At 45.3% G+C, this 21041-nt stretch overlaps 1 protein-coding gene across 1 annotated transcript in view; it reads right to left on the bottom strand.

The window, feature by feature from the left end:
• The window catches only part of cdh16 (cadherin 16, KSP-cadherin), a 28316-nt gene extending 7579 nt beyond the window's left edge, over positions 1-20737 (bottom strand). The window contains exons 1-11 of the mRNA XM_036544205.1: positions 20732-20737; positions 20139-20237; positions 17718-17852; positions 17040-17169; positions 14101-14259; positions 12401-12597; positions 9612-9737; positions 7523-7673; positions 6764-6976; positions 6349-6425; positions 3780-3971 (exon numbers count right to left, since the gene is read on the bottom strand). Coding sequence (XP_036400098.1) covers positions 3780-3971; positions 6349-6425; positions 6764-6976; positions 7523-7673; positions 9612-9737; positions 12401-12597; positions 14101-14259; positions 17040-17169; positions 17718-17852; positions 20139-20237; positions 20732-20737 — 1485 coding nt within the window. The remainder of the gene's footprint in view (positions 1-3779; positions 3972-6348; positions 6426-6763; positions 6977-7522; positions 7674-9611; positions 9738-12400; positions 12598-14100; positions 14260-17039; positions 17170-17717; positions 17853-20138; positions 20238-20731) is intronic.
• Between the last annotated feature and the right edge of the window lie 304 nt (positions 20738-21041).

The raw sequence follows: 21041 nt of genomic DNA, 5'->3' as shown, positions 1-21041 counted from the left end.
GGTAGGGCGCAGTGATTAAGCATTCAGCTTGTGGCCGCAAGACAACTTTCTCACCTCGGCTTTGGCCATGGGATCCGTTACAGACAAATAAAGTACACCCTGTGCACCGAGGGTGAGAGATATCTGAGCAACACTGTCTCACAGAGTCCAGAGATGCCAAATGCTCACAGGCTGTTCTTATTGAAGAGGCACAGACGGGTACACCGAGGCCTAAATAAATAGCAGCAATATCTGACCGCTGTGTGCCACTCATATGAGCTCGTTTACCGGCAGACACCAGCTTTATTTCTATTGTGCTTGTGGTAAGGGGGCTAGCTGGAACGGATGTTTACCACTCTAATTCAGTTATAAAATCATAAAAAAAAAAAAAATCCCCCCCCGCTGACAGCATAACTTGTTGACTTGTACAAACAATGTCCCTGGAGGCCAGGTAAGACCAAAGCATCTCCCGCTTGTTTGTGATGAAGATGTTTTATTATTTCGCCTGTGCTTCCACTGGTGACAAACATTCCCAGAAATGTGTGAGTAATCGCAGGTAGGAGCACACAGCGTAGCAACAGAGCTCAGTCCGAAGCCGAAAAACAAAGGCAGGCGATGCAGACATAGCTGGGTTGAGGCAATCGCCCACGTCTGTGTGAAACGGTGACTCTCTTGACGGGAAATGAGCTGCAGGCTTTCTCTGACTCCCAACACAAGGCCATGGGACAGGGGACAGACGCTTACGACATGTTCCTCCTCCCATCTTTCTGTCCTTCTTCCGTCTGCCCTGTTTTCCTCTCTTCTTTCTTTGCATCTCAGTCACCTTTCCCTACCCTTCATCCTTCTCCTAATCCCTTTATTTATAGCCCTCTTGCCCACTGCTCCACACTCAATACTTTGTCCTCATTAATATTAAAAATGATGCCCAGCGCATCGCCGATATTATTTACAGATGCGCCGATAATTCTGGTGCTATGTGCTATTATGTGGAAACGCGTCCAGTGAAGTCACGCTCTCGCAGAGATCCCGTGTTCCCTTTCGGAAACTGCATCCTTCGATATCTCATCACTCCAGCATCAAAACACTTATCCCAGATCAGAGCGGAGTGCTGCTTTTTATACCGCTGTATTGATCACCGTATCGATCACGCTCTCGCAGGTCCTTAGTTTAGCACTGTGTTGTCCTCACACATACTGATGGCTCATTGCGTTCAGAAGGCAATCTATTAGGAGGATCTGAGGGGATGTCGATGCATTTTTTTTTTTTCATCACACCATTCAGGACCTGCAATCACTGCGCTGTCTGATGTGGAATGGCCGTGTCTTCTGATGTCACAAATACTTTTCCAATGCGCTCGATGACTCACAATGCAATACAGTGTTCTTCCTCTTATTATTGTTACTGCTGTAGAAGATGTCCTTATCCATGGCTCACTTTTGACATATTACTTATTCATATAGCTGAATACTTTATCAGAAGCATATCAGATTAAGCACCTTAATTAAGGGCATTGACAGAGCACCCGGGATCCTTCCACAACATCATCATTCTGAAATTTTACAAGTTTTACAGGACCCTCGCACTGCCCTGCCACTGTACGTGTGTGTGTGTGCGCGTGCGCGTGCGTGTGTGTGTGTGTGTGTGCGCACGCGCGTGTGTGTGCACGTGTGTGTGTGTGTGTGTAGGGATGGGGTTGGAGGCATGGTGGTTTGTCTTCTCTCTGGCCTAGCTATGGCCCCGTACCACAGTATAGCAATGGGGACACTGTGCCAAGGGAGGTGCTCTTTCCCTGAAGTGTCTGCCCCTGTGGCCAACTGGCGAGATAATCTTCCCTCCCTCTCAGCCTTGTATCAGCAGGACTTTGCCGTAAATAAAAAAAACACGGTCTCAGCAGTCCCTACTGCTTGAATGTAGGTTAACAAATCATAAAACCAAAAAAAAAAAGTTTTGTGTTGTGTGTGTGTGTGTGTACACATGCATGTGTGTCTGTGTGTGTGTGTGTGTGTGTGTGTGTGTATACGTGTATGTATGTCTGTGTGTGTGTGCGCGTGTTTTTCAAACTGAATGAGGATCTAAAATAAGGAACAAAATGTAACTCTGTCTCCTGATCCTCCCCTCTCATCAAACCCACAATGAAATAAGAGCATTAGTAAAATCTCTGGCCATAATCTTCGCTTCTGTTCCCGCTGAATTGATTGAGTCAGTTCAGTTCACCTGCTTGCAGATGCTGGACCTCCAGCCGAATCCAGTTCAAACCCTCCCTGGGCGTCTGCTGACGCATCCGAGTCACGCACGTGCACGATCGTCCTGTTTACGGGCAGACTGGATACCGCCTTGCATTCCCGCCCTGCTGAATCTGTTAGCAAGCATTGCTGAGGCTGTTTACTGTCACCTTGACTTTAATGTATGAAAGAAACAATAAGACCAGTGATGTCATAATGCATGGCATGGTGCCCAAGTCATTGACACGCCCAGCTGGAGTGAGCAGATGGTCACCTGCCATTCTCCCACCTGCCTTACAGCAAGTGTCCCTTGGCGAGAACGTGGCAATTAGTTACTTTACAGAAACGCCATTCATTAGGGGCACGATCCACACTAATTGAATCAGTCTGGAGAAAATCCCGCTGCTGATAAAACAATAGAATTATCTCATGCTTCAGGGTCACTGCATTCTGAGGCTCATGCATTAGCAGGCATCTCTGCGTCTGACCTCTCTGAATTGCATTCAGTAAACAGGGTGTTCTGACACGTGTGCGGTGCTAATTCGCCGTTTAGATGCAGAGACCCATTCCCTTTCTGCCCCCAGCAATCAGGAAGTCTTCTTTTGAATCTACTGCTGTAAAAGAGTTTTCAGGCCTCCTTACTCAGCCCACGTGTTGATCCTAGGCTAAGACTGCAGCAGTGACCGTTTTAAACGGTGGTGGACAGATATTGGTCTTTGCCTCGGTGGCAATCCAATTTAACTTTACAATGCCACACATCCACTGGGTGATACGTCTGCTCTCTGATGCAGGTCTCCGAGTTCACTCAGAGCGTGGTTTTCTGAAAATAATGTGGGCGCTGTTGCTTTGGCCAATTAGGCTAAAGGGCAGCTCTGCACTTTTCCTCCTTGCCTCCTTGTGAAATGTGGTTCACACGAGCCCACTGAGAGGCAGAGAATAGCAGCGCTCCTGGCCTGCCCCAGTTAAGGCATCGAGGTCGCCTCGACACACCACCTCGATCTGCCGGCCAGCCCGAACGCCGAGCCACGTACGTCTACAGACCCTGCGTAATGCCGCGTGGGTGCCAATCCCCCATTGGCTGCCCCGCTGGAGGGGGGTGGGGTGGGGTGGCACAGGTGCAACGGAGTAAATCGTAGACTGTAACACTCTACCTGAGCAGAGGAGCCATGGAATTTTCCTGAGGGAAGGGTCTCGGGGGGTGGGGGGGAGGGGGATTTATTTTAGGAAATGGTATCCATTACTGCAGCCTGTTTTTATGACACATTCACTTTAAATACACTTAGCATTTTAAGACGGAGGTCGTTAGGCACACCATAAGCCCCTTATTTGTGTAGATTGTATGATTTTTTTGGTGCCAAGAAAAACGTGCATTCAGCAAAACCATTTTTTATTATTGTATTGAACAGAAAATCTGTGTGCCATGTTGAGCTAGACACATTGTATACTAGATAGATGATATGTTATATGTGCCACAAGCCACAAAAACACATCCTTCTTCATGGCCAGGTGTACTGGAATAATCGCTCCTGGGATTATATGTCCCGAAAAGGATGCTGTGCAGTGAACTAAATAAATTACCTTCTGCAGGATTATGGAGACTTCATTGGTTTGCCTGTCAGCCTCCAGTGTGAAGATTTCCTCCTCATTTCCAGACTCCAGCCTGTAATCCACCAGCCAGCTGTCTCGCCCCCTCTCATCCCCGTCCCAGGCGGAGACTGTCGCTACCGTGGAGCCTACACGGGCATCTTCAGGCAGGTGGACAGGACCATACTGGGGAGGGAGAGACAGAGAGGGAAAACAGAGAGAAAGAGAGAGAGAGAGAGAGAGAGAGAGAGAGAGAGAGCGAGAGAGAGAGAGAGAGAGCGAGAGAGAGAGACAGAGAGAGGGAGAGAGAGAGAGAGAGAGAGAGAGAGAGGGAGAAAGAGAGAGAGACAGAGAGAGAGAGAGAGAGAGAGAGAGAGAGAAAGAGTGAGAAAGAGTGAGAAAGAGAGGGAGAGAGGGACAGAGAGAGAGAGGGAGGGAGAAAGAGAGAGAAGGAGTCAGAGGGAGGGAGAAAGAGAAGGAGAAAGAGAAAGAGAGAGAGAGAGAAAGAATGAGAAAGAGAGGGAGAGAGGGACAGAGAGAGAGAGGGAGGGAGAAAGAGAGAGAGAGAGACAAGGTGGAGAGATAGAGAGAGGGAATGAGAGTAGAAGAAGGGGGAAGAAAAGGAGGAAAGAAGGAACATTGAGTGAGGAGACAGTAGATCGGAGCGATGCAAAGAAAAAGGGAAGGAGATAAGGAAGTAGAAAGGAAACAAAGAAGACAGAGGCAGCTTCACTGAGATACACCTGACCAAGGGAATAAAGGAACAAGACGGAAAACTAATTAAATTAATCACAACTCGGTCAGATTAGTGGCATGTTCTCTCATTATTTCACTGTTATCCATCTTAAAGGACAGACACAGATGCAGCTGATCAGGGTTGCTTCAGATTTGCGTGGTCCTCATAATCTTCAAACTGCTTACGCGTCCAAGCATTTATTCATTTGATTGTATGCCGATTATAAGGCTTCAGAGGAGAGGTGGCTCTGAAGGGTTTGCTTTTTAGGAATGCTTGGCTAACTCTTTGCCCCTGGCCCTGCCTTGCTGGAGACAGCAGCAGAAGTAATGAGCGTTTCTCAGTACCATCCAGGCCTGCACTGCAGACACCTCCTATCTGTTCCCTTTAATCTCACTACAGAGGCTGCAAACACTGTGACCTCCAATTCCCCATCGGGAGGGCAACGGGTTTGAGGGGCGTCACCACTCGTCCAACAGCTGGCTTCACCTTCCCTCACACGTCACTACATTTAGCTGGGGCAGGCCCACGTGTGCCTTGCTCCAGATTCACCTTTGCTAAATGTTATTACATGAAGGATATACTAAGAATACATGCTGATGATACTAATACTAATGTATCCTTTATTTGGCTTAGATCCACTGGAAGGCATCTTCCGGGTGGCTCCCTAATGTTGCATGTGCCGCGTACCTGAAGGTGTTAAAAGCTCGACCGTGCTATCTTTGCAGAGCCGTGGCCGCAATTAGCCGAGGTCCTCCCGTCCACAGCGCAGGGAGAGCCTAAATATAGCTAACCGCCACGCTGTTTCCATTATCAACATAAGGCAGGACAAAGGGCAATGCAGCCCCATTGACTGTGTATGTGTGTGTGTGTGCGTGTTTTTAAGTACAATTTAAAACGGATTTACACTCACACATCGTTCAGAAATTTGCCTGAAAATTAAAGTGACCGTTCTGCGTTACTGAGGTGGTGCAGAGCAGGCCGGCTAGGACACTGTCTTTGCTCAGAGGCACTGTAGGCCCTGCCATCACGTCATCCCCTTTCAGAGGGCTGAATTATTCATGGCTGTCAACTTGTAAATCACAGAGCTGTGACCCCGGAGCTCAGAGTATTTATTCCTCTTTTACATGAACGTGTATTTTAGGAAGATGCGCTAACGCGCCAGAAAATAGAAGCTGCCTGGCAGGACGCTGAGGTTAATTTTTTTTTTTCTTGGCAGACTAAGAAAGGGAGCCCCCTAGAGGTAAGCCTTGGACGACATCCAAAAATACCCGTGACGACTTTCGGAAAGTGTATAAATCATTTTTGGTTACCAGAACACGGGGAGAAGGTTTAGTAAATTTCCAGAGTAATTTTGTAAGGTGTCATTCTCTGAACAGTCACGTTGCTGGTTCACAGGAAGAATGGGGTCACTCTGAACCACAGAGCATTAAAAAGGTATGCATGCTTTATTGTTGTTTGTGGTCTCCAACACAATCTGACTAACGGTTGACTTTTTGAAAGTCCAAACTAATCTGCCGGCAAGCCGCGCATTGAGTTGTAAATAAATCATCTTCACAGAGCTTCCAGGGCTTTGTGGGATTGCAGGGGAAACGCTATCTGTTTGGCATGGAATTAAACTTTTATAGCATTTGTATCTTTCCTATTTATATCAGCCTGAGATGCAATAGCTAATCCACCCCCCCCCCCTTTTTTTTTGCATTGTCTCTGTCCATGAGATCAGATCACTGACCTCCGCTTGCTCTTCACAGCACTGTACTGAGACCAGGTCTGGTGAAAGGTGAACCAAACAGTCCCTATACACATAACGATAGACACTGATCTGGGTACCTCGCTTTGGGAGAACACTGGCGGGTTGTTGTTCTGATCCTGCACATCTATAACAACAGTACAGGAGCTGTTTAAACCTGGGGGAAAAGGAAGGAACGTGAGAAGTGTAATTAATTATCTGCTAAGCAAATCTCTTATCCAGGATGACCTACAAAACTTGTATTTTAGCCATTTTTACATTGGTATGTTGACTAAATTAGTTCTTCAATTCAAAATTAGTTCTTTGGCCAACAAAGTGTCCCCACTCAGAGAGTTATACTTGCAATCCCTCTTACACATTCCCACACCACTACATGCTGCCATGGTGCTGTTATCAGTGAGGTACATTATCATCATCACTGCACAGACGCTGAAATGAGCGGAGGTGCACAGGATGTGGAGGGGAACGCGAACTCGGCCCTGCCTCCCCCCTCACCTTTTGCATCCTCGGCCGTGATCGTCAGCGTGTACTGCCGGGAGGCGCCCACCAGGCTGTCGGCCTGGACCGAGATGACCCCCGAATCGCGGTCCACGCGGAACAGGGCCCGGGGGCTCTCGGGGCTCAGGTTGGCCAGCCGATAGAAGATCCGCACGTTGTCCGTTTTCGGGTCGTCGTTATCTGCAGCCTGGACCGTGAGGATTTCAGTCCCTAGGAGGAAAATATAACTACAGCTGCCACAAAAAGGTAAAGCCTTTTTATATAAATATACAGTACCAGTCAGTTTGGACACACCTACTCATAGAAGGGGTTTTCTTTATTCTTCCTATTTTCCACATTTTAGAATAATAATGGAGAAAAATCTATGAAATATTCTCAAATATGAACTATTAAGTAACACAAATGGAATTATGCAGTGACCAAAAAAATGTTAGACAAATCAAAACTATGTTATATTTTAGACTCTTCTAGTAGCCAAAGCATTCAAGCATAAGTCTGTAGATTGAAATGTCTTTGAAAGCCTGTTTCCCGCTATCTTAATCAGGTGTGTCCTAACTTTTGACTGGTACTTTATATACAGTGTCTTCCATATCTGTTCATGCCACTAATATTTTTTTAAATTGTGCTTCTGCAATTATGCACCATTCCTGTTCATACAGAAGTCTTAAGAAGTTTTGCTGTGTGAAAAACAGACAATAATGGCACGATTTTTTTCCTTTTTCAGTTGTGTAACGTGACAGGCCCTGTGCGTCTCACCCCTGCCGGCAAGCTCCTTGACGACCGCGTGGTACTGTGTCTGGGGGAAGGTGGGCCTGTTGTCGTTGGCGTCGCCCACCATCACTCTCAGCTCGACGGGCTTGGCGATCTCCCTGCCGTCGGGGCGTTCTGCGACGATGCTGATCAGGAACTGGCAGAGAACATGCCCCCTGCTGTCGTTAGCAGATCTGCCAAACTCTCTGCTCTCACGTCAAAAACGCACGGGCACAATGTGAGCTACAAACTGCTGACACTACACGGCAACAATTATCTGATTCCTACCAGCGATGAATGCTGAAAAAAAAAATGCCGTTGTGGGTCCTTTCACTTTGCTCCAGTGATAAATTATAATTTGAGTGTTTCCAGGTGTATTGTAGCCTAGCTTACCAGCCATCCACCTTACGATACATCTTGTGAAAACCATGGGCTTAACTGAGATAATTTATATACACACTGCAAAAAAAATCACGGGGTTGCTTGTTACCCATTTGTCATTTATGTAATGAGAAATGTCTGCCGTGATCTGATTAAGTGGGTGAATCACCTGCTGCTTCTGATTGCTCAGCCATTGTGCACACTTTATCTCAGTTTAGAGTGTAGTCATTGCACATGGCTCTGGGCCTGACACACAGCGTGAAAGTGAGGAAGGGGGTAAAGCTAATTAACGTGGAAACCAGACACTATGAGAAATGCAATGACATTACATTTACATTTTAGCACTTGGTAGATGTTGCTATACAGAACAGCTGACAAAGCAAAGTCTACCTGATAAACTTACATGGACAACAGCACATGAAGTAGGAGTGTTACAAAAAACAATTCAATCAGCAAGTGCAATTCCACCCGTCGGCAACATACAATTAAAAGAAAGATTGTGTTACTGTGTTAAGCGTTATGCTAGGATTGGGGAGGAATGAAATGCAGAATCGTCCCAGTGATTTGGTGACATTACACCACAAATAAATTTAATAATATTGCAATACAATGGTTGTTGAAGAGAAAAACGAAGTGCTACTGTTTAACTCATCTATTGTATATTAGCCAGCTTTATTTTAAGGGAGGCCAGACAAAATTGGACTTTTCTGCTTAAATGGAGAATTGCGGACCTATTTTATCTCTCACCTCATACTGCCTCTGGGAAATTAAGCCATTGCTTTGGCAGTGAATCTCAGCTGAGGAGCTGATTGGTTAAAGGACTTGGGTTCACTGTGGAGAATGTGGGGATTTCACATAGCTCCTCTTCACTTGTACAGTCTGTTACTCAACCCTGTGCCATTCACAACACCGCCGCACGGTGCCAACATCTCAAACTATCACGAGGAGAGTGCAAAACAAAGCCCTCCCACGCCGAGCGCACCCCTGACACACACTAGCATCTCCCGGAATGAGAGACATCTCAGTCGGAGAGCCCCCACAGCCGCTGCGCGGTGGAGGGGCTGTGAACCTACCAGAGAGGCTGTCATTCGGGCTGATTCACGCGGTGACGCGCTACGACTGCCCTGTGGGCTGTAAACTGGGGTATACAATGACAATCTGTCGGAAACGTGCTCTCTGTGTATGGGGGAGGGGGATTAAAATAGTGATGGACCCGCAATTCAGTATAACAGCTCATTGAGCAGGGACAGCAGTAGCACCACGGGGTGTTCCTTAAACTAGCTAACTAATTATGGTGCATTAGGGCTACATACCTGGGAGGGGTATGTAACCCTAATGCACCTTAAGGTTGTACCTCGTCTGGCCAACCATTGAAACCTGGTCATGCAGCGCTTCTAATGTTGTTGATTCCTTATGGTTTTCTGCTTGCGTTGTACTCTGCCTCACTTGCAAGTTGCTTTGGATAAAAGCATCTTCCAACTGAATAAATGTAAATGTAACATCGGGGCCTGGGGAAGACCCTCTGCCATGGGCTGATGTCAAGATCTGTTTAGAAAGTTACCTGGTGAAGCAGATAAGTACAATTACACAGAGGGAATCAGATTGCTGTCGGGTAGCTGGTCCCACTTGCCTGTGTGTCTGTGTGTCTGTGTGTGCTTGTGTTGGTGTGAGCGGCTCATGTACATTGGGTGTTCAGGTAGCTACTCCCACTCACCTGGTCTTGGGTCTCCCTGTCCAGGGGTGCGTTGAGATAGACGACCCCCTCTCTGCTGATGGTGAAGAGCATCTCAGGAAATTCTCCTTCCAGGCTGTATTCAACAGGGCTCCCACTCCACTTAACCTTAGATCAGGAAATCAAAACCAGTGGCAGTTATCAGTGTGATGTAGAAACCCAACATTTTGCTTATTAGTGAGAGAATTCCATGTATTGTGATGTCATATTACTGTACTTAGCCCTGCAAAGAGGCAGTTCTGCAATGCTTCCACATGGAGTCTCAGTATTCTGCAAGAGCAGGCCGAGGTTGGCGAGAGGGTAAACTATGACCTGAGCAAATCTGAGCAAGTCTGAACACACACGTGTCGCATTAAAAACATAACCCATGAAACAACAGCTGGTGTTCTCGTAACTCCCGGGCCGGAGTGACGCGAGCCCGAACACAGCATTCACTGGCAGACGAGGGTGTTTGGTTAAGAGGGGCGATGGAACAGATTGAGTTGGAACGTTCCTGCACTGTATACACAAGCCTCCTCACACACCCCCTCCCCCAACCCCCCAGGCACATGATCACCTTCTCTGTGCTATTATGGTGTTGTGGAAAGTTTGGAAAGTTTAACGAAAGTTGTAGAATTCCCTGAATTGGACAGCCGTGCTAAAATTGGAGATGCATGACGCAGAGAGGGTGATGTCAGCTGTTTGGAGTTTCTGTACCCTGCAGTGCACTCTCTGTCCTCCCCTCTGGTCCTGTTTATAAAGTAAAAGTGAGGACCCACTTAAGATTATATATAAAAAAGCATACAACGGTAGGCTATTGTACTCAGACGTTTTAGCTCTGATCATAATGTAATGTAAAGATTACTGTGTGACTAGCCATTTCGGCTGGTTAGTCTGATTTTGGTAAACTGGATGAGATCCAAAACAAAATACTGAGTGCTGATGCCAGAGATAAGCACATGGAGAGTGCATTAATATCGTCATGTGGAAAATTTTATCATTGTACCATGACTGAAAAATATCCGAGACGCAGCGTAACTGGCCGTAAGTGTTCTAGCCCAATTATGGTGCATTAGGGCTACATACCTGTTCTGAGACAGAGGGACTTAAAAGCACTGTTGGAAATCTGCAAAATTAAATGTAAAATACAACAGAAATATTGATATTATCTTGCGAATACGTGAGCTGTTCTCAGTAGTAACTTGGGCAAATACAACACAGACATAGACAAGTGTGTGTATGTGTGTGTATGTGGTGAAAGACATGACTCTTGAATCTCACGGGAGAGTTCAATATAATCACACATCTAAGAGGCCTGGTCTATATTTCAGAGACTATTGCAAGTCATTGCTGAGTGAGGATTTATCCTAGCAGAGGCCCTGTAACTACAACAAACAAGCCACAGAGCTGAGATTAACTCTTTGAGCGACCAGTTGACCTGGTACTTCAACGATATGACAGCTGTGTTACCATTTTGGCTACAACTGCAGTCCACAAAGAGTGGTTTAGTGAGTAACTGAGCTTATAACTACAAGGCTGCAGGCTTGACTCCCTGTAGGTCAGTGGGCAATGTGTTCATACCTTTTCAGTATTACTTGTGGTTGCATTTTTAAGTAGAGGTAGTACCCCATTTTTCAGCAATATACTCAACTGTAAAATGTATATTATGTAAATCACAATAGTAATTGAATGAATTATGGAATACGTGACTGATTTGGACTAATATGAATAATCCATATAGTGATGCATACAAAGTGTGCACACTTGAATGCAACCTACACATCTGTGTTTCATAACAGCTGTGACTCCATCCACCCACACAGGTAAGAATACCCCTGTGCAGTGGGCTGGAAGCAGGCATTTCCCATCAACAATAGGCGTGAGCATCCTCAGAGACAGATTCCACAACACCAGCACTGGTACCCACAATTCAACTGTGACCTTTTGAGAGAATCTGCAAACTCAGTTCCTTTTGTATTTACCTGTTTAACTATTTCTTTACTCATGTGTTGTTGCCACCAGTATCTCTAAACTGGCTTTGCCTCACCATTGACCCATCGATACAGCAGGACTTTAATTTGAACAAGAAAGGATGGGTTTGTGAGAAAACAGAAATCAGGGTAAGAGTTATACCTAATAAGCACTGATACACCAGCTTTGTGACGGCCATTGACTGATATCGGCTTGTTGATTTCCCAGAGATGGCATGATCGTTAAAAAAAAGGCTAACATGGAAAAACCAGAAAAATCGATACACTTAGAAAGATCAATGTGGTAAATGATTGAAAATAACCCTGTGGCATGCGATCCCCGCACCTCCGAATGTGTGATGTGCTCGGCGTAATTCGTGCATCCCCCTGCGTTCTGTGCCGGAGAGAGCAGATGTGACTAATGCCGTAGATGTTGGATAACGAGATGAAGGTCAGGACGTGATGGCGGCAGAGGGGGAGCGCTGCGTGTGGAATGGGCGCAGAGCATGGTGGGACCGGGATGGCTCTGGACAAACTACGGCAACGTCCATCCAGCTCAGCTTCGGAAAGCATACATCCATTCTACGTTCGGTTTTGCTCTTAATTCTTGGATTTAATTTTTAACTTCTTTTAAAGTGAGCAGGTCATTCCAATGCCAACATTCTTGGAAGATGGTGACTGAATATGTTAAACAGTATATTCTCACTTGGGAGATGGTGATTGGGCATATTTAAGGATACATTCTCACCTGATTGGGTATGTTAAACAGTATATTCTCACCTGGGACATGGTGATTGGGTATATTTACGGGTACGTTCTCACCTGGGAGATGGGTATTGGGTAGGGGCCAGGCAGGTTCTCCTGCAGACGCACAGGGTCCGGTGAGGCCCATGTGTTTCCGGTCACCTCTACGGTCACGATGCCGGTTGAATAGAACGCAGTAGGTTTTCCTCCCATATCTTTGACCATGACTGAGAGCCTGTAGCGACCACACATCTCAGGGTCCAAAGTGGAAGCCCCTGGAACACACACACACAGAACCAATCAGATGGTAGCAGCAATGAATCAATAAACCAATCAAATGGTAGCAAGTACTCTCCAATACACCAGTCAAGTGATACTACCAATTAACCAATAAACCAATTAAATGCCATGTCAGTCCTCAAACATTGGTGACATTAGAATGCAGGGAAGCAGGCAGTACTGGATTTATCCTGTTCCCAACTGGAACCTCCTACACAGACGATGGAAGAAACGCAGGAGTTGAATATCTGGCCATAGAATATCTGTGGCTGTATTAATCTAGAACCCATTGGCACTGACATACCACCAGCATTAGCAAGATTCCATGTTTTATTACATCACTGAAGGGTTTGTTTCTCTGTGCTCACATCCTAGAACAAACAATACTTACATTCCAAGGAGGTACATAAAGTAAGAGGTAATAAAATAAAAGCAGCGCAAAAAAAAACCCTGAGCAGACTGTTCCATGCTTGTAGCAGGAGATTTATGTTTTGTTTTTTTGTTTCTGAGTATGACTTCCAAGTTGTTTGATCACATTAATCGGCGTGCACATAACTGACGAGGTAAAGTTTGCTTTGTGGTCACGGCGACTCCATTTCACGCTTAGCTCTGCTAATCTGGAGGGCTTTGGTCACAGAGCTCAAAGTGCCTCTGTTCTGCATATGACAAGAGGAAAGGAACTCCGTCATTTATGTCCCGGCCTAATGAGGCAATCAGCGGCAGGGCTCAGGGCTGGCAGAGGCAGGATTAAAATCAAGGAGGTAATTTGCAGACTTCCCTGCTAAATAAGGTTCAATGGAGGCAGCCACTGGGTTGCTGCGAGTTCTAGCCTTTAATGTGGCCCAGTTCCTGCCAAGAGTGAAAGGGCAGCAGCTCTACCAGAGGCTACAGAAATAGCACCAGCTTGGCTTGGACTGTTATTCCGTCTTATCGAGGTCTCACTATGGGGGGGGGGCTTTCAGGTGGCATGCTGCTCAATTAGTCACCAAATTAGCACGGGCAAAATCATAGCATGCTAACAACTAGATCAAATATAGTTGAGATATACATCGTTAGCCTGCGCTGACAAGTCAGACAAGAGCAACGCTAAAGAAGCAATATGTTTTTACAGAATATACACGGGTACACCTGTGTGCAAATTGAATGTTCAGCATTCAGTGGAAATCATAGGCATACAAAGTAGTGGTGTCTGAAAGTCGATAGCTTTTATCAACAAGCTGGCCCACCACCTCAAGTCATGATGATTCATACAGTAACCTAGTCATCTGCCTGAGAGCGGATATGGATCTTCACAAAGAGAGACGTCACAGACACTGATCTTCACAAACAGAATTTAGACAGATATTGATCCTCACTAATATAAGTGTGACAAATGTTGATCCTCACTAATATAAGTGTGACAGATATTGATCCTCACTAATATAAGTGTGACAGATACTGATCTTCACTAATATATCTGTGACAGATACTGATCTTCACAAGCACGCGTGTGAGCTCACCTTCCTCAGTGAGAGCCACCTCGCCAGTACGAGCATCGATGAGGAACATGTGGCTGGAGGGAATTCTGGGAGTCTGATCCATCAGGCCATAGCGGAGGTCAGCGTGCACTGTGCTGGGGTCATCCCTGTCAGAGGCTTCCACCTTCATAAACGGGACCCCTAACAAGGCACAATACACTTTTATATTACATTACATCACATTATGTCATTTAGCAGATGCAGACTGACTTACATAGGTTACATTTTTTTTCACAATGTTATCCATTTATACAGTTGGATATTTACTGAGGTAATTGTGGGTAAAGTACCTTGCCCAAGGGTACAACAGCAGCGCCCCAGCAGGGAATTGAACCGGCAACCTTTCAGTCACGAGTCCTGCTCATTAACCACTATGCTACTCTGACGCCCCGTATTAGTGCTGCACAACACTATACACATCAGGTAACAGTACAGGTGCACTTACTGTGCCGAGATAGATGATTTTTAAATTTCACCAAGGGGGCTGTTCTTTAAAAAGTCTGTACTTTAACTTACAATTAACACTTGAAGTGCATTTCCAAGTAGAAAGTGAAAGCAATTTCCGGCAAAAAAAAAAAAAAAAAAAGCGAGCTGATCAGTGTTTAAAGATGTATGACTCAAAAAGTGTTTACCTGAATGCACTATGTATGTAGTGCCTGTAATGCTTCCTTTCCCTGGGCTACCACCTCCCATGCCTTCGGTAGGAGTGATTATATTGAATGTTTTTATTCATACTTGCATTAAATATATTTGCAGATTCAGACCCATTTCAAATTTAAAAAAGAAAGCATGACTTGTGTGTTCAAAGTGTTTTAGTGGCCATGTGAGAAATTGAAAACCTCTTCAAGTTCTATTTTTCCATGCCAATGAGACAGCCGTACGTGACACAAAAGCCAGGCCCCGAGCCGTTCGCAGTTCAATTATTGACTTCCACCAGTCAAGCAGGGAAATGGATTTCACAAAGTGGAAGGTGATTTTATAATTCTAGCTCGAGGCCACTTGCTTTGTCTTTTCTAAAATCAGCAAACCTACACGGCAACGGTTCAATGTTTGCTTCAGGTGAGAGACAGCGCTAGGTCTGACAATCATCTCTGTGTCCACAAGCTACAGTCTATAGTCTTTACTACTTTAAAACCCTGAAGCAATAACACAAAAAAAAAACAAAAACAGCAACACAGTATTTCTCTTGTGGACCACAAAACCCAAACATAATGCTGCAGAAAACCTGCATTATATCTTCATGGTGCTTTCCCAAGCAGACACATGCTCATTAATCGCACTAACTGCTCAGTTCACAATCTTTCCTGTTCACACTGACTCTGATTTCTGTGACACACCTATTTTAAGAGCATCTGCTCAAATACACTCATGACTTAGGCAGCTTCCTGGGTCAGTTTATCTGCTCAGCTCCCTGAGATGGTATAAGCTCCCATCCCTTTACACCCCTCAGTAATGAATGTGATCCTTTTATTCTAGTGTGCTGCTGGGTATCTCTTGACAGTTTTCAAATACAAGGTGAACAGTTAACAAAACAAAGCCAATGGTATTACATTATTAGCATTTAGCAGAAGCTCTTATCCAAAGTGACTTACATAGTTTACAATTCTCATATGTTATCCATTTAAACAAGTGGATATTTACTGAGACAGTTCTAGGTTAGGTACCTTGCACAAGGGCAAAACAGCAGTGCCCCAACAGGGAATCAAACTGGCAACTTTTCAGTTACGAGTCCTGCTCCTTATCACTATGCCTCACTGCCATCCCATATTAATGCAGATCCTGGCACCGAAACTCTAGGTAGACACACAGATGCCAGATCTGTACACTGCAATCAATGACTAAACCCATGTTACGAAAGACATTTTCCTCAAGGTCACGACAATTGAATTGACATCAGCTCGCTCCACTTCTCCACGCCCGTCACACACGCGCCTGCCTACATCTCCTTACAGACCGCTGAAGGATTTCTGTGACTTTAATCCCCGGGTTCGAGTCATCTGTGATGTGATGCAGTGAGAGAGCAGTAAGTCTGAAGGCTATCCACACAAGAGTATGACTCAGACTATCTGATACTATAGAATAACAGAATGAGACTTAGAATAATTCTCATACTTGCTTGGCTGCTGGTCAAAAAATGTCCTCGCAACTATTCTTAGCCACTTGCTTGTGATTATTCATAGGTAGCGTTCAAAAGTGGGCCAAAGGCTTTGTAGAGAATTCGAATGTTACGGACTGGGTCTTTCTGTGACGCAGGAGTTTTGCACTCCTGCGTCACAGAATAAGAAATGAATTTTACTAACAAATGGATTGTAACAGACTGTGTAAATCAATCTGTACTCACAAACCAAAGCGTGAAAGAAACTATTAAAAGGTATTCAAATGAACGAGCACAGTCTGCCTTCATCTGAAAAAACTGAACTGTGGCTGGGTCCATTATTTGCACTGAATGTTTAGCAGGTGAGTCAAATTTTTTTAATGAAATCACAATCTAGTAGTTATTATTATTATTATACCATATTTAACGTTTCTAATTAATCCTTCATTAATACTTCTGGAGAACTTGATTACCATGATGAGCAGGCATGACTTGCATATGCATAGAATACATGTATAAAAATACTGATGCAAATATGTAGGAGAGCATACTTTATGTAGATCACATTCACAGCACCACAAACAAAAAATTTATAAAGTCAGTCATTTAGCGTAATGACTTAACTATATAGATTTAAATTAAGAAACTGTTATATTGTTTCTTAAAAATATCTATGTACAAGAAAATGTTTTAGCGGCAGTGTTCTGCCCTACGGAGCAGACTTTTGAAATGACAGGAAAGCCAGTTATGTTGGTACATAGAAATGCTGAGATATTCAAGCAAACTGAGGTGGGGAGAAGGACGGGAGGTTAAGGTGCCCTCTGACCTTTCAGCAGTCCCAGCTGCACCGTTCCCCTCATGCTCTCCTCAATGAATTCTGGGACGTTGTCGTTCTTGTCGCTGACGCACACCTCCACGGTGAAGCTCTGCGTCTCCTCGGCGACGGTGAAAGACACCTGCGAGAGAGAGAGAGAGAGACGTGCGTCGGATAGTCAGATTCCGATCAGCCCTCCTCCCTGTTGCGCCGTTCCCACGGTGATTCCGGAATGTTGTGCCAATGCCATGGGCATAGGCATTCCTGTTTGTTCAGAGGGGGTAGGTTGCCCTACATCTGTGCTCTTTTTGACTTTAATGAATGCACTGTACAGGGATGGCGCTGTGGGGGTGCTTAGGGGTGCATTGCACCCCCAGACGGACCTCAGTGCACCCCCAGTTGTCTCATATCCAGACGTCTACATAGTATTTATTACTATGTAGTGGATTGCAAGTGTACCTCTCTGTATTTTGTCCGGGGGCCAAGCCTGGCGCTGTACTTACTTTGTAAGTCCTTATGGATAACTTAGTCTTTTAAATAGCAAAGGCCTTGCCAGCTCACAGTCAGGTCGGTGTGTCTGTGCTGTGGCAGAAGAACCTGAACCTATTGCATCCATCAAACTCCACAAGGGAAGACTAGTTTAAGGCATGCCTCTTAGGGTCTACGAATGAAGTGGAAATGACTGCTTACCTGCAGGGAATACGTTGGCTGCTTCTCTCTGTCTAGGGGTTTCAAGGCATACAGGAATCCTGAGTCAACTCCAAATATTCCCTCCTCATCTCCCGTCACGGTGAGGTTGCTGTGCCCAGCTGGGAGATTCGGGAGCTGAGAGGAGTATCGAATCACATTTCATTCTGAGTAATTTATATGAGTTATACTCCCTTGTATGGGAGCCATGGGCCCTTTACCCCTATCTTTTATTGCTCATCAACACAAGTTTAGTAGAAACTGTCGATTTCACACTGAGGACAAATATCTAAAGATTAGGAAAAGTCAGGCCTAATGTGAGGCTTTTGCAGTGTTAATTGCACTCAACTATAATTATATTTTGGAGCCATAAAATTGTTTGGTGATTTCAGTTCCACTTGTCACCCACTTGTAAGCGCCACTTGTAGCCCGACCTATTTTTTTTGAGCGATTGTTCTGGTACGGCCTGTAAAAGCGTGCTGGCCGTTTTGCTTCTCTACAGGAAGGCTATTCAGAGCTGACAGTTTGAAGGGCGTCACGCAGGACTGGCAGACTAAGCCACGGAGACAGGGTTTCCCATCAAAGCCTGCGATCTGTCTGCGGGATGTGCCACGTGCTGGGTCAGGGTTTGTAAAGCATGTTGCCCGAGGGGGGAGACTGGCACTGGAGCCGGCAGTCACGCCATTTGGTGATTGGCACAGTGCACGCGGGGCTGCCACATTTGGCCTGGCACGCGGTTGCCGATGGATCCGTGCCAGGCCTCATCACGGAACACTTGCAGCTGACAGTATTTCGCCACATTCCGTGCTTCCTGCTGCCCTCAGCTGCCAATCAACAATGACCCTGGCATCAATGGGCCACGCTGTCCTGAGGCCTTAACCTCTTCGATTTTTTTAATGCTCCACATGAACTACCCTTCCACAAAAGTGCAGAGTCTGGTGAAATGGCAGGTATTGAGTGGGTGGTCAAATAGCACCCCCTCAAGCTCCCCCTTAGAAACACGAACTGAGGGGTCATATTCTGTATAATGACAGAACTACATAAAATGATCATAAACATGATTTCAGCATGCATATCCATACTGTACTTATTTATATATTGTTCATATGTCTGTGAACATCCTAGAAATGATCCACAGGCAAGAACAGATCCATATACCTTATACGTACGAAAGAAAGAAAAAAAAACCTTTCCTGTGTTTCTCAATATAACACGCACGATTTAGTAATTATTTTGTTCTTTTGATCCAAAACGGGAAGTGCCGTTCAGGTAATTACCAGCCCACCCACCCGACCACCCACCACCGATGCCAGTCAGGTTAACCTGCAGTGTATTGATAGCCTTGATTTAAATGGAGAAAAAAAAGCAAAAGAGCCCCTCCTGTACATAGCTGTGCAATCTGACAGCGCCACAATGCCTCCAATTACAGCGTCAAAGGAAAATACAGCTTCGACAAGACCCGACAGTCACTTTAAGCACCGTCTCAGCGATCAGCCTTCGGTGGCCATGGTGGCGAGACTCCAATTTTAGCCCCTTTCAGTGACGAGGAGGGAGTGCGTTTTCCGGCAGAATCGCACCTTGCGCACCGAGTGCTCAGAAAAGGAATAATAGAAGGTAGAACGCAAAGCCTCTCCACTTTCTTTGCCTTTTTCTTCAGTTGAGAGCAGCTTTTTGTGTGTCTCACCCAAAGAGGGACTTACTGAAACATCTTGTTCCTCACAAAAGTGGGCAGCTGTGAACAGCGTGTTCATTCAGAAACACAGCTGCGGTGGTCCATACATCATTCCCTTTCACTGAATGCGCATCACTGCATAGACATGAATGTTCTTCTGTATTTATACATTTTTTTTGCTTATATAATTTGTTTATTTGGCCTAACTTTTCTGCTGTTGATGAGAATCAGTCAATGGAGTTAGTCAATGGAAGTGGTCAATGGAAAGACTGATTTCAAAGTGTAGATCGACACAAGAATTTTTAACAAAGTCTGAATGCAGCCAATTGTTTTCTTTTATCTGAGTCATTTTCCACATTCAAAGTGACCCCTCTCCACAGCAGGGCATGTTTCCAGAAAGAAACACAATCTTCTTAATTTAGCAAAACTGCACAAAATCCAGCATTCCAAGATCCCCTAAGGGAGGGGATCAGACACACGTGCGCGCGCACACACACACACACACACACACACACACACACACACACACACACACTCACACACACAAATATACATTGAAAACTGTGTATTATTAAACCAAGACCCCAAACTTCTGACTTCCACAGCAGGTGGGGGCATTCCATTACAAAGGCATGGGGGTGGGATTAGCATACCCCGCTATCTGTCTGCAGTGGATTAGTCCAAAAAATCCCCTGTTCTCCCCCTGGCCCACTGGCTTCCAGCGTTGCAGAGGGCGGCACAGGGTGGCATACCTTGGTCAGATACCAGGGGAAAATGCCGTCGTAGTTCTCCGGCACACCGATCTTCAGAGCTTCCCCTTCGCAAGGCCCCGCTGCCCGAAGCAGCACCACCTGCAGCGACCCGAAAGAGCCAAAGCAGTTCACATGTGTGTTACTCCGTTTACAACCGCAACGCAATATAACAGGAATTACTGTTTGCTTCATGAGCCTTGAAATAAAACGGCCTTACGCCGGTCCAGGGAGAACATAAATAGCAGGGATAGAGGACACATTTATCAGCCAGCCTCATTCAGGTCATTGGATTGGTGTGTGCTTAGTGCCTGCAACTAAACGCTTTAGCTGGAATTCATCTGCAAATCCTTATTGACTTTTCTCCTGGTGTGTCTCTTTATTTTCCTGACAATTTCATGAATTTACTGAACTTTCAGCAAAAGTTCCAGCTTGATAACCCTTTTGAATGGCATACACAGAGGTAACCTTATGATGCTTCTGATACTTTTAGACACACAGGTATGTTTCAACATGACAGACATGACAGTACAATTCCTGGTGGTCATCTTATTTACTTGTACAATTGAAAAGCAATGCGAAGAACTGCAACTTACACTCATTGCAATGATCCAAATGGAAACAGATCCACACAAAGGCATATTTTCCTGTTGATGCAAAACAAGTTTGAAATCACTCTGCTGAAAAACATGCAGCACATGTGCATGGCAAAATACAGTAATGTGAGACAGCTTGCTGCTTTGTATATGTGTCAGTGTGTTGAGAGTAAAATATGAACTTTGATCTTCCTCTTTCTCTATCAGAAAGGGCCTTCCGCCTCTTCCCTCTCTGGTTCATCTGTGGGATGCCATTTAAATTATGCCTGTCAAACTGTCTCTGTGAAGCTCTGGCCATTAGTCAAGTAAG

The sequence above is a fragment of the Megalops cyprinoides genome, chromosome 13, assembly GCF_013368585.1.
Source record: "Megalops cyprinoides isolate fMegCyp1 chromosome 13, fMegCyp1.pri, whole genome shotgun sequence".
Lineage (NCBI taxonomy): Eukaryota > Metazoa > Chordata > Actinopteri > Elopiformes > Megalopidae > Megalops > Megalops cyprinoides.
The sequence above is the reverse complement of the archived record's forward strand: the minus strand, read 5'-3'. Positions and strand labels throughout refer to the sequence as shown.